The sequence below is a fragment of the Thermobia domestica genome, unplaced genomic scaffold (assembly GCF_964235325.1).
Source record: "Thermobia domestica unplaced genomic scaffold, izTheDome1.hap1.1 HAP1_SCAFFOLD_189, whole genome shotgun sequence".
NCBI lineage: Eukaryota > Metazoa > Arthropoda > Insecta > Zygentoma > Lepismatidae > Thermobia > Thermobia domestica.
The window spans coordinates 2,003-14,621 of record NW_027655919.1 but is presented as its reverse complement, the minus strand read 5'-3'; the positions used below and the strand labels follow the sequence as shown (position 1 = coordinate 14,621).

At 35.7% G+C, this 12,619-nt stretch overlaps 1 protein-coding gene across 1 annotated transcript in view; it reads right to left on the bottom strand.

Annotated features, from left to right (window-relative positions):
- LOC145676514 (F-box only protein 6-like) overlaps positions 1-12,161 on the bottom strand; it is a gene marked incomplete at its 5' end in the record, with an annotated part of 71,429 nt that extends 59,268 nt beyond the window's left edge. Inside the window, 2 exons of the mRNA XM_081747336.1 lie at positions 10,034-10,265; positions 12,110-12,161. Coding sequence (XP_081603462.1) covers positions 10,034-10,265; positions 12,110-12,161 — 284 coding nt within the window. The remainder of the gene's footprint in view (positions 1-10,033; positions 10,266-12,109) is intronic.
- Positions 12,162-12,619: the final 458 nt, after the last annotated feature.

Sequence of the window (12,619 nt, the reverse complement as noted above, 5' to 3'; positions counted from 1 at the left end):
ATCTGAAATTATTTATTAAACACTGTTTAGGATCGAGCACATATTGACTTGGCCACAAAAGGTGAATAATTAAAAAAAGTTACAGTGGGATTAAATAATTATAGTCATTGGCTATTCTGCTATCTTTGTCTCTCTCTGTAGAAAGGGGGAAATGAAGGAATTTGCTAAAGTGACTTCTAAAATTTGAAAATGCTGGAAGTTGACCCAAGGAGGGAATTAGATAGGAGTCCCTTAATTTATGAATAGTACCTGATTAATAAGTCTTGTTAGTTGATAAGTATATAATTGCATGTGTTTATATTGTGTCTTTTGGGTGTAAGCTATGGCAACCAATAGAGAAGTCGTATCACACGAGAACGCGGAAGTCTCATGTACACAATGTACTTTAGAAAGTAGTGAGAAAAGAGCTCGCGTCTCTCGTAGGCTAGTGAGGTGTCACGAATGTGGGCTGAAATGGATTCATTTCAGTTGTACCAATTTAGAGGATACTGCTGAAAATGCAGAAAAGGTCCGGGCTGGTGAGATAGTTAAATATTGTAAAGAATGTGAGGGGAAGCTCCACCAGTCGCGTGAACCCATGAGTTTATCCTCTGAAAAAGAAAATGAGCATCCCGATTCGGACGGTGAGCGAGGGTATAGTACTCCGAAAAACCGAGGCCAAACATCTCCAGTGGAGATATCTGACCTCGATGATGATGAAAGAGATGGGGATCCAATTGGTGATAAACCCAAAGAAAAGCAAAGGAAGACTGGGTCGTCTAATAATGACGCTCTCCTCCTTTCATTGCAACAAATGCTACAGGAAATGAGACGCGAAATAAATGAAAATATAGATAATAATAGCCGAGAGATGAGACGCGAAATGAATGAAAATAGCCTGGAAATGAGACGCGAAATAAATGAAAATAGCCTGGAAATGAGACGCGAAATGAATAAGAATAGCCGGGAAATGAATGAAAAAATAGATGCCTCGAACCGAGAAACCGAATCTCGATTCGAAGTATTAACTCACAAAATAGACAACATATGTTTGGACTTTGCTTCCTCAATAAACAAATTGAGAGAGCAAACGTCTACTGACATCGATTTGGTCAGATGCGAGGCTCAACAGTCCATAAAGCAACTTCAGCAGGAGACTGAAAGTAAATTAGATCATGTAAATTCTGAAATTGAAGAAATGGATACAAAATTACATAAAATCGACAATAAACTGGAAACACAGCAGGCCGAAATTGATAGTTTAAAGTCAACCTTGTCAGACTTATCATTGAAAACCGAACTGGAAGTAACTGACCAGAAAGTTTCGAAAATTCAGAACGACATAGTAAATATTCGAAAAGAAATGACAAAATCTAGTCGCGAAAAATCAGAGGTAACCTATCCTTTCCCCGGTAGCGATTTCTCAGAAATATTACCTGCGACAACAACTACATGTAGCGCAGGAAAAGAAAATTTAATGTCGGTTGATGCACGGGATATTGCGACGCACTACCCCATGCATCGGTCAGAACCAAAGTCGTGGTTCAATTCTAATAGTGTGCCGAATCAGTCGAGTGTTGTGACGACTACGGTCACTAGCGTGAGTGCTCCCTCCTTACATGGAGGTATACAATCACATAGCGTGTTGCCGGGAAAAGGAGATGGGTGCCATTCTGAGTCGTTGTTCATGGGTGCGATTGGTCCGGGGATGGAGCCCAACATACTCAATACGACCAACAGAATCCCTTTTAATTACATGGGTAATTATAACACCGCTACTACGTCGTCGGTGGTAAATCCGGTGACGACTCCGATTGTGCAGGATAATATGTTAATTCCCAGTAACTATTGCCCTGCTTATGTTAGTATGAGCTCTAAAGTGTCCCTCCGGGATATTGAACATTTTCCCACCTTCGAAGGGAACATTGCGAACTGGTTACCTCGTGTTTTCCTGCTACCTAAAAGGTGAACTCACAATTTCCAGTAAACTTTTCAACTGTACCGAGGACAAAAAAACGGGAACTTCTATCTCAATATCCAAAGTGAATGTTACACTGTCTCATTTGAGTGTATGAGAGTATGAGTGAGTAGTTAGTTTATTAGTATTAATACATGTTAATTCTATTCAACAAAATTTTGTTATTCAAACAAAATTTTTTTTAACGACGCCGGGGAACTGTAATATGCCATTACAGTCTAATGATATTATGTTTTTAATAGGAGGGTGCCCGAAATTTTTTGCACCGACTGTACTTGACGTTTAACAAAAAATTTCTGGCTGTTCATATAATTCGTAATTTTATTTGTTATTCTATTTCAAATTAACATGGAAAAACTGTAAAAAATTCATTGGGAATGATAGTTTTGGGAATCAATATCTTTATTTATATTTTAAATTAGTTATAAGTCTTGTATATGGATATGTAAATGGATTATTACAATTCTTACGGTGTCAGTGCTATCCGAAAATATAGATCCACTATTGGACGGAACTTTCCAGATCAAATAACCAATCTAAAATTCGACAGAATTTTCAGGACCACCCTTCACCTCTCTTTTAGATACCTAGGTCCTTCTAAAATCTAGTTTAATCCAGATTTTACCAAATTTTATTCGTTTCAAAGCCCCCACCGCCAAAATGCTTAGTTTTGATTGGCTGATAAACCCACGCTATGATATTAGGGCGCAATTATTCCATTCCAAGGCGGAAAATCTTGCTGACAACAGCCAGATTTCGATCGTCGAGCTTAAAAGGTCGCAACGGAGTGAAAAAGCTGCAAACAAGGTAATATTTGGGAGTTTTTTAACCTAAAATCGTTGGAAGTCTTTAGGAGCCAAAAAACCTATTAAATTTCATACTAAAACTGAACTGAAATAGGAAGTGCAACATTGCAACGCCATGTTGAGCAGATATTGTTAGTTATGGACAGGCTTTGTAAAGTGCATCAGTTTGCGAGTTTTCTTAGGAATCTATAAACAGTTTCGGAGGAGTGGTGTTTTCTCCCTTAAAATATTCTTATCCTTAAAATTATTCCTTTCCTAGTTACGTAAGGCCTGCCTCACTACCGTTTGTGTTCGTGTATGTAGTGGATGTGATTTCTTTTTGTATTTATCTATTAGTAACATGGCGGTATTTAATTTTGTGGTAGTCAGTCCAGTAATCACAATGCACGTGTAAATTTCAGTAAGGGCTCCTATCTGACTCCCAAATTGGGAGTACGGCTTCCAGCGGGATGAGTTGAACATTCAGTTTGTTCCGGGTTCCTGCCCCTTCAGGGCAGGGGTCCTATTGTTAGCTAATACTCCGATATGTCCCCTCAGGGCATCGATTAAACAGGTTGATTTCAAGAATATGATTTAGTAAATATAAGGGCCAGTTGGCCCTGTTCATTTCTTTCCTTTCGTTACCTTTCATAGAGCCGATTTAACATGGTAAAATCTGAATGATTTCTGTGTATATTTATTAGTATAACATGTATTAATGTAGTGTGTAGTATGAATGTGGCATGATGTGTCTTGTAGTTCGAGTAGTATGTGTATATTTGTAATGTAGTATCAGTGATAGTGATAATTAAGTGATGAAAGAGTGTGTTGGACAGTGTAGTATTTACTAGGCGATAAATTCTTTATTATTCCGTCATTAAGTGAACTCATACACGATATTTAATAGTGAACATAATATAGTATAATGATTCCGTGTACAAGGTCACATTCAGTTGTTCAAGGGTTCATTATATCGTCGCTAGCCCTAGTGTCAAAAGTCAGTACTAACCGCCATTCTTCTGTCGAGGTGCTTAGTGATTTAGTCTTCGTGAAATTGACCTTTCTTTTCAAAATAAAACCTGGAAGGTATAATTCACAGCCTATATGGATGTACAGTTAGGTCAAGTGACCCAAAATTAATATATTCTAAAAAATTTCAACATTCTGCCTAGTCTAGAAATCTAAATATTTAAATAAATAAACAATACGTAAATTTTTAACAGAAGTCGGGCGATATGATGCTAGTTCTTCGCTTTGAAATTATATTAGATGTTCATTTTTCTTCGTGGCTGCAGAAGCTTATTGTTGCTGCAGAATTTCATAAACATTAAACATTATCGCAGATAATTCTAGTTTCAGTGAACATACATAGGATTTTTTTTTCTTTCTTCTTAATAAAGCTACCAGGTATTACATAGTATTGTGTGTGGGATGAAAGAGTCTTGGGTTCGAGTGAGGTTGTCGTGCGGTGATCGGAGCGGGAAATGTTTGTAGTGATTATAGATTTTAAAGTATTATGATGAAATGTGTAAATAGGCTGGGCGTAGATAGAGGAAACAGGGTGTTTGTAGAATATAGCGTCGTGGCAAATGAATATTAATGTGAATATGAATATTAATAAGTATATGAATATTGTAGTAGATGAATATAGAAGATAGGACACCCATATGGTTAAATATATAGTAGCCCAGTGAATACTTCGCCGTGTGTTGATATATATAGATATTGAATAGATATGTGTGGCTACAAACATCTCAAGTTCTGACCCCTGCACCATAATATCACGCGGACCGGAGGGCGATATATAATCGGACTATGGTAATACTTTGTAGTTTAATGTGTTATAGTAATAATCAACCATAGTAATACCATCTGATAGAAGGGGTAGCATCATATAATCGCAGACTAAACATATTGAATAATAAATTATGAAAAGACAGTAGTAGTTATACAACAGGGCTGTAGTGAATTATATTTTCTGGTCGGTTTTTTTAAAATAGAATATCCTGCTCCGTGAGATTTTTTTTTTCCACGTTACCTACTCGGGCTAGCTTACAATGTTCATGGAGGCGACAGCTCTGACTGGGTACAGAATCAAAACAATTAGTTATTGAAATTTATTTTCGCGTACCCGGATGTCGACCCCTAGTCCCTTTAAGTATTTTCATTTCTTTTCTTAGTTTAATTAGACGAGGGAAATTAACGACATCCCAGACTGTGGCGTGTCTGCGCAGGGTAGCTATCGGTGAGGTTTGGCATAGAAATCACCGATCCAAAATTCAGTTTAGTTAATTTTTTTTTATTTTGGCAAATCACTAATTAGGGATATCTTAACTATTACTCTAATTTCATTACTATCCTGGAATCTTCTAGTTTCCAAGAGGTCGGATGATTTTTTTTTTCTCCCTTTTGAAATCCTAAATTAAAGCCGTCTCTAACCTTCCGGAGGATTTCGGGGTCTGCAAGGGTGTTGACCGGATACGGTGAGTGGTGGGATTTCCCTAAAGCCTTTGTCTTTCCGAAAATCCCATTGTGGACACAGACTTGTCTCATCTTCGCAGACAGTTTTATCGGCTATTTATTTGGTAAGCCGAACCCTTTTTGGCATGTTAAGAATATTTTGGCTATGGATTTTGTTGAGAGCGAAATTCGACTTCTAACTTTGTAGCGTTAGTTATTTCTCACTTAAGTCTTTGGCGCCCCTATTCTTCGTCTTCCTTCTTCTCTATCTCTCTCTCTGTCTTCATTTCTTCAAGTTTTTTTTAATTTTTTCAACCTTCCCCCCCCCCCCAAGATTTTGAACTTGTTACTTACGATTTATTTAACGTACAACTCTGATCTGAAATTACCAGCTGAGACGTTGCAAGACACGATTCATGGATAAAGTAGATAATGATTGGGTCCTCCATCACATTTTGACCTATCGCTGAAATGAACAAAGACTTCGTAGTTGACGACACTTCGATTACGTTCTTTCACCGTCGTTCCTCTTAAGTTGTTTTTTTTTTTTTTGTAATCCGTTGGTCACTTTCCTTTCTGTTTTGGTTTTCGATTACTTTGTAGTTAATCTGGGCCCAGAAATTGTATTTTGATTTACCTAGTTATATCTAGAAATGCTCTGTGTTACGTGCCTGCCTCACAAAGTTTTTTTTTCCTTCATGATTTAAACACGAATTGATTATATAAAAGTTAAAAATTTATAGACGCGCGGTATCAGATAAAATTTAATTCGTTTCCAAATGTAATGTTGGAAGTCATTTGTTTTCTTGGACAATGTTGCAACCTTGTAAAATTTTATTGTTGGGATGATTAATTTAAATGTGTGCGCATTTATTATAAATATATATATATATAGAGAGAAATAAATACTTCGAAATGTATGTGTAATTAGTATGTGAATATGATGTTAAAGTAAAAGTATGATATTAAATGTATTATGAATATATGTAAGAGCGCTCGTGTCTGTCCCCCTAGACGTGTATTGGTTGCTATAGTTTACCAGAAGTCTTCCGACGAATTTAAGAATGTAGATTTTGTTAAGAATACCGCCGTGCACTTAGGTAATTTTCCTTTTCTTCTGAATCAATGTAAGTGATAACCTCTGTACTTATATAATGGCATGCATTGAAAAAATACCGGCAGGTCTAAACGTAACCCACATCATAACAAATATTATCCCTGAACAATTAACCTAAAACCATTGTGGAAAGTGCACCGTGAATCCTTCTCACCTACATGTGTATCCTATGACTTGACCAGTTTTTTTTTTATCCTCAATTTGAACCATCATACTCCGTACACCTGTGGAAGATCATTTTTTTTTTTTAATCCGAACCATGTATAAACATATACGAAAGTGATCCTAATGAAAGGTCTCGTGAAGTGTCCCAGTGTTGGATAAATAACTTGAAATTATTCGATTAATAAATTTGGAAATAGACCGTCTAAGAGGAGAAACCTCCTCTAGTGAAAGTTATTTTCTTGAAATCCCTAGATGGGTATAGACGTAGCAGTGTGCGATTGCAGATATAAACTGTTACCAGTTACAAACCAAATATAGACGACGAATGGTTTTGTAACCAATAGATATATATATATACATATAGAGATATATATAAATGACCACAAATTAAGTTAAATGGAGCGAAACGTTTTGGACACTACGACTAGTGCGTGAGTTGTGATTTGGACGCTCGAAATTATTAATATTTTAATATCTCGACGTGAGGTAGAGACTCATATAAGTTCTAATACACCAAAAAGTTTTTTTTTCTTTCCTCTTTGTCCAATTTTTTTTTAAAAGTGAAATAAGTGTCTTCTTTGCGTATGTCGCAAATCATAATTTTGCTTTAGCATGCCTAAGATATGATATATGTAATAATTCCTTTTTCTTTTCTTTTGTCAATATGATTGAATATATAAAAATTTACTGAAATATAACACTATGTACTCTATTAATATATAACTAAGAATTTGTGCTTGTAATATTTTTTTTTTCATAATTATTTGTTTGTCTTCTCTTTTCACTATGAATGTAATAAACTATTTGTACCCTTGTAGTTAGTTGGTTTCCTTTAAACATATATACACTGTCCTGAGTGAGTGAGCGTGTGAATGCATGATAGATTTGATATAAGTAATTTTAGTGATATCATTTGTCATATTAACATCTGTAATATATGTGTCATGTTTTAATATATGTGTTAAGGTAAATAACCTAGGTCATGAAGGACCGTCACTAATGGTTTAAATCGGCTCGAGGAGTGAAGCAAAAATAGCAAGAATAAGCCTAAATACGACATCTTTCTTCCAGGAAGTTGAGATTCTTATTGATACGATACCTAAATTTATATTGAGTTAATAAGTTTTTCTTTTTCCTTGGCTAATTCATATGTGTGGTCGATCCTAGAGGACAGAGTTCAGATGCTGGATAGTTATCAGTCACCGGTCGGAATAACTTTACAAAGAATTAAATTTCACTTTTCTCATTTCCAGGTCTAGATCTGGGCAACCCCATGATCGTGGTGCCTGGAGCTAGGTCTGGGTGGTATGAGGGAACATGTGTCTATTCCGAAGCATTCCAAAATTGATTAGTTGTTAATAACATTTAGAATGATTCATCTTTCAACGACTTTCCCGACCTTTTACTATATTTCCGGAATTATCCAGTAATCTGTTTCTCATTAAAATACCCTATCTCTTTTCTTTCTTCTTTACCTACCCCCTTCTTTTACCCTTCTACTTTCTTCTCTTTCTTTCCTATTTCTAAATGAAAGAAAACGGAGTCATGATTGAGAGTAGTCGCTATTGGCACGGTCAATAAGTTGTTTCGATGAGTTTTCTTCGGGAGTCCGATATGGAACAATTAACAATAACAAAAGGTTTATTGGAAGTTACTCTATTGGAAAATAATCTGGATTTCAATCAGTAAGTGATGTTTCGTAATCGTCCTCATTAAAGAGAATTAATTTTAGCGACTCCTCTCCAACTCTACATTAGCTCTTTTATCTTCGTTAATTTTAGTTTTCTTTCAATATTGGCTAACTGTGACAGGATCTGTTGCCCTGGAAACGGCGGTTTCTATGGCAACGGACAGACGTTTTCTTTCAACAGTCCTCTTAGATGTGTTTGCAAGAACACCCGCGATTTGACGTCGATACCTTCTTGCCTGTTGCACAATGTAGTGGTTGCCCACTGCTGTAGTTGACCGTGATGGACCACCATTTCTCCTTCGCATGGTATCTTTTGTGGTTCGGAATGCTCCCCATACACGTAAGAAATAATATGGGCAATATCAAATTCCTGGGCTACACTCGTTACAGTTCGTCCTTCTTCCAATTTCCCGGCGATTCTTCCTCGTGTGAAGTCACCCAAATGTTATCTCTGAGCAAATGTTATGAGTAACACCAACAGAACGCACTTTAAAAGCTCTGTTAACTGAAACACACTGTCTCATCCATTTCTTTCAGCTGATTCGTGTTGAGAAAACAGACTCATTCGGCACCGATCGGGTCTGGCAAACGTCATGCTATGCAACATCTTGCTCCCTGTGTACGTATAGGAGACCTTTAGAATTACTACTGAGCTTTTATTTCCATCGATTACGCAATATTTTGCTTTATCTATCTCGCCCTTAAATTCTGCGTACCAGTGTAATTATTATATATCAAACTGCAACACAATCTTATTATAATGTTAAGAATGTAACGGTAGTACACAATTTTTTAAAGTCAGTACTTGTTCGTACTATGAATACATATATAAGTTTACGCTTACTGTAAATTCCCATTTTGCTTGAATTTAATTCAATCTCTAGGGTTAAAATAGCGGAACGACCAACAGGTTTGTTGTCTCCCGTGAATTTGGGTTATACCTCGAGTGTTGGCATACGCGGTGTGAATACCAAGTTGAAGTAGTAATTAACATCTTGTATTGGCTTGATGGTGAAAAGAGGCATTAAAATCAAAGATGATATAGTTCTTCCACCTTTTGTAAGTAAATACTAAATAACTATTCCCACCTTAAGTAGATTTGATTCCCTAACAGCAAATCCAATAATCCGAGGACAGTTTCTAGCCAAGCTAACACTTAGCTACCAAAGCAGGAGAGGGTATACTCTAAAGTTCGAAACGGCATATGGAAAACTGTAAACTGAAAGGAAGGAAACGATTAAGAATTAGGTTTAACGATATGCTACAACACACATAGAAGCTATGTCAGAAGTCAATTCATGCTCCTACGAAATGAGAGCACTCTACATCCATAAAGTATTGGAAGCCAGACACAGGCAATCCAGCAATATTGCTTTCATTATTATTACTACTATTATTGAGAAAATTTCCAAGTGGCTTTAGGTCTACGGCTTTTGAAGATCAGTGATCCAGCCAGTGAATGATGAATGACCACTGCAGAAAACCGAATGATGTAGTCCAATGTCGTGGGAACAATCCCTGAAGAAAAGTATCAACAACGGCCATGGAGCTCGTGGTGTGTGTGTTGACCATACATCCACAAACTTCTGAAGTTTTGTGTCAGTGGTTTTGGTTTACCATGGACACAAACCTAAAGTTTCAATAATGATATTCACTACTGAAAAGTCGGAGAAGGTAAAGATGGTGATAATTTGTGATTATTTCCATCCATATGTAAATCATTTAAAAACAAAAAAGGCGGAAAAATTATATCACCTTGATTCTTAAAATCTAACGAGCAAATATCGACTTGACCTTGTGCTCAAACTATTAGGAATGTTTGGTCTGACATCAAACGTATGGAGATCTCAGGTACTTACCACTCGGAAACTTCGATTTGTGGGTGAAACATATCCAGGACATGCTGTGTAATGCCTTCAGCATGCAAGTCTATTAATTGCTGCTTGAAACATAGGGAATGTGAAGTCACAAAACAGAAAGGGTAACCATTCAATACTTCATTTCGAGGTAAATCGTTTACTCCCTGAGGAGGTGACTCAACCTTCCATCCAGAACCACCGTTGCTAATTATGTTCCAATGGTTCAAACCATCTGCAAATAAAGGGAAATATTATGTAGTGAATATTTTTCATGTTTCGATGTCAAGAAATAAGTTTCAGATCAGTCATGACATGTTGGGTTCAACCAACACACTACTTAACAAACATCTTACATCTAAGAACCACTGACTATTTGTTGTATAGATGCAGTGAAATATTGGGAGATGACTAACATAATCATTCCTGTATCTATTAATAAGCTGTTCTGCCTGTAAGTTATATCCGGCCGCTGTTGTTAACGATGTATGGAAGTTTAAATCACCTGAAAGAAATATCGTGACTTTGACATCAACAACTCCTCCGCTGTATGACACTCATGTTCGTCGTCCAGAAACCACTAACTAGAGAGTGAGTCAAGAGGTGAAATAGGTGACTATCAATTTACGATAAAATATGGAAGTAAAGGACCGAATTTTTAACCTAAGTCCCAAAATTCAACAGGATTCTTTATGATACATGGAACTAGCGTTTTTACATTGTTATATGAAACAAAGAATCGCCAAATCTAATTACTTCTGATGAAGTTATTAGTTTCTGTTTTTCTCGCAGTGAGGCACAATAATAGTTTGAATTTATTGCTTTATGCTGTTTGAGGGACTGATTCTAGTTGCAGTCCATTACATAAACCAAAATTCATTTTCGGAAAGAAAAAGTGACTTTGGGCAATCTTTAGACAGCGAAATATTTTAAAACCATTGAGTTTCGTGACGATTCTTATGTCAGACTCACATTTCATTATTAATGACAATCTGATTTAAAAAAATCTTCCTAGTTATTCCTCAGTATGAGAGAGAATAATACACACTTTAATCAGACTTACTTTATTCGGTGGGAATCAAATTATGAAGTATCTACTCACCTGTGTTTTCTCTCTTTGCTTAACGAAGTACAGAACCACAGTGCAGTTCAGTTCATCTTGTGCATCTTGTACGGCCATGTCGATGGAAGTCAAGTTTCAAAACTTTCTCTGCGGAATCTCACTGCTTAATTGTCGACTCATGTTTTAATTTGTGCAAAATTCTGTATGAACCAGTGACGAATAATATGTTCATATGTCATTGAACTAATATATCATTGTTATTGCTAATTCAAAGTCCATGCTATGTTCTAATTCAGTGCTTGTACAGTGGTTTAGTTTGATGAAATCGTATCGGAAAGCCACCACAATTGCGTTGCGTACTTGTTTCTCTTTAAAAGCCCAAAGCATATCTTAATATTATATCGAGTAACATAGCAAAATATGACATACGTCTACCAATCAAGCGACATCAAAATATAATGTCAGATACTTATTCGTTTGACTCTTCAGTGATCTTAAATTTATCTAATGTATCTCCAAAACAGACATTCAAATTCTTCAATCAAATGTTGGTAAAGTACTAGTAGATTATAAATCATCATCATTATAAATACAAAAGGTAATCATCAATACTAAAAATTGTACAAAATTTAAAATGAACCAGAAAGAAAATTTATTAATTTGTATAATAACTTTAAAATGTTATGATCAGAAGCGAAGCGCACAAATGAAGATTTTACGTAAACTTATATATTAGATACTCAATTCCAATCCGTTCTCTGACTTTGAAAATACGTATCATTGAAATAACAAATGTCCATCTCTATGGTTACTAGTTCTGGCTTATCCAAATACTTTGAGACTTATTAAAGATCGACAAAAAGAATTTTTATTGAAATTTGATCACAAGTAAAATTATTGACTATTAAGTAATCAAATCAACTATATACGAGACTATTGATAGGTGTAAATATTAAAACAATCAGACAGAAAAAGCGCACTTTCTTTGTCCTTAAGATCAACCTTCCAATGCTTACCTTGCCCGCAATGATTTTTTATCAAATTTTTGCCTCTTTCAGGGATTAATGGCTAGAAAAGCAATAAAATTTTCAATTAGATGTTACATATTGAGTAATCGAATATCTAGAGTAGGTGAAAAATGTAAATGATGTTACTCAACTTGTATGAATAAAACTTGTAATATTTTGAACTATGTGTTGAAAATTATTTTGAGTCATGCGGAGAATTACGTTTAAGTAATATATGATAATGATGATAAATATACTTTGACAAAGAAAGCACGAGGAGGATAATTATGGTAACCGGAAATTAATTTGTTCGTTCTCGTATGGATAGGCTCTAATAATTTTAAAATAACCTTATTAAACGAGAACACTTGGAGACTAATAGCTGCACGATACGAAATATAAATGATTAATGATGAATAATAAAGGACTAGAATGACAATGAACCATCTCTTTTCTTCTGGAAATGAAAGAAGTGGGAGATAAGACTTAGAAGAAACTAATCAAAAATGTGTATCTAAG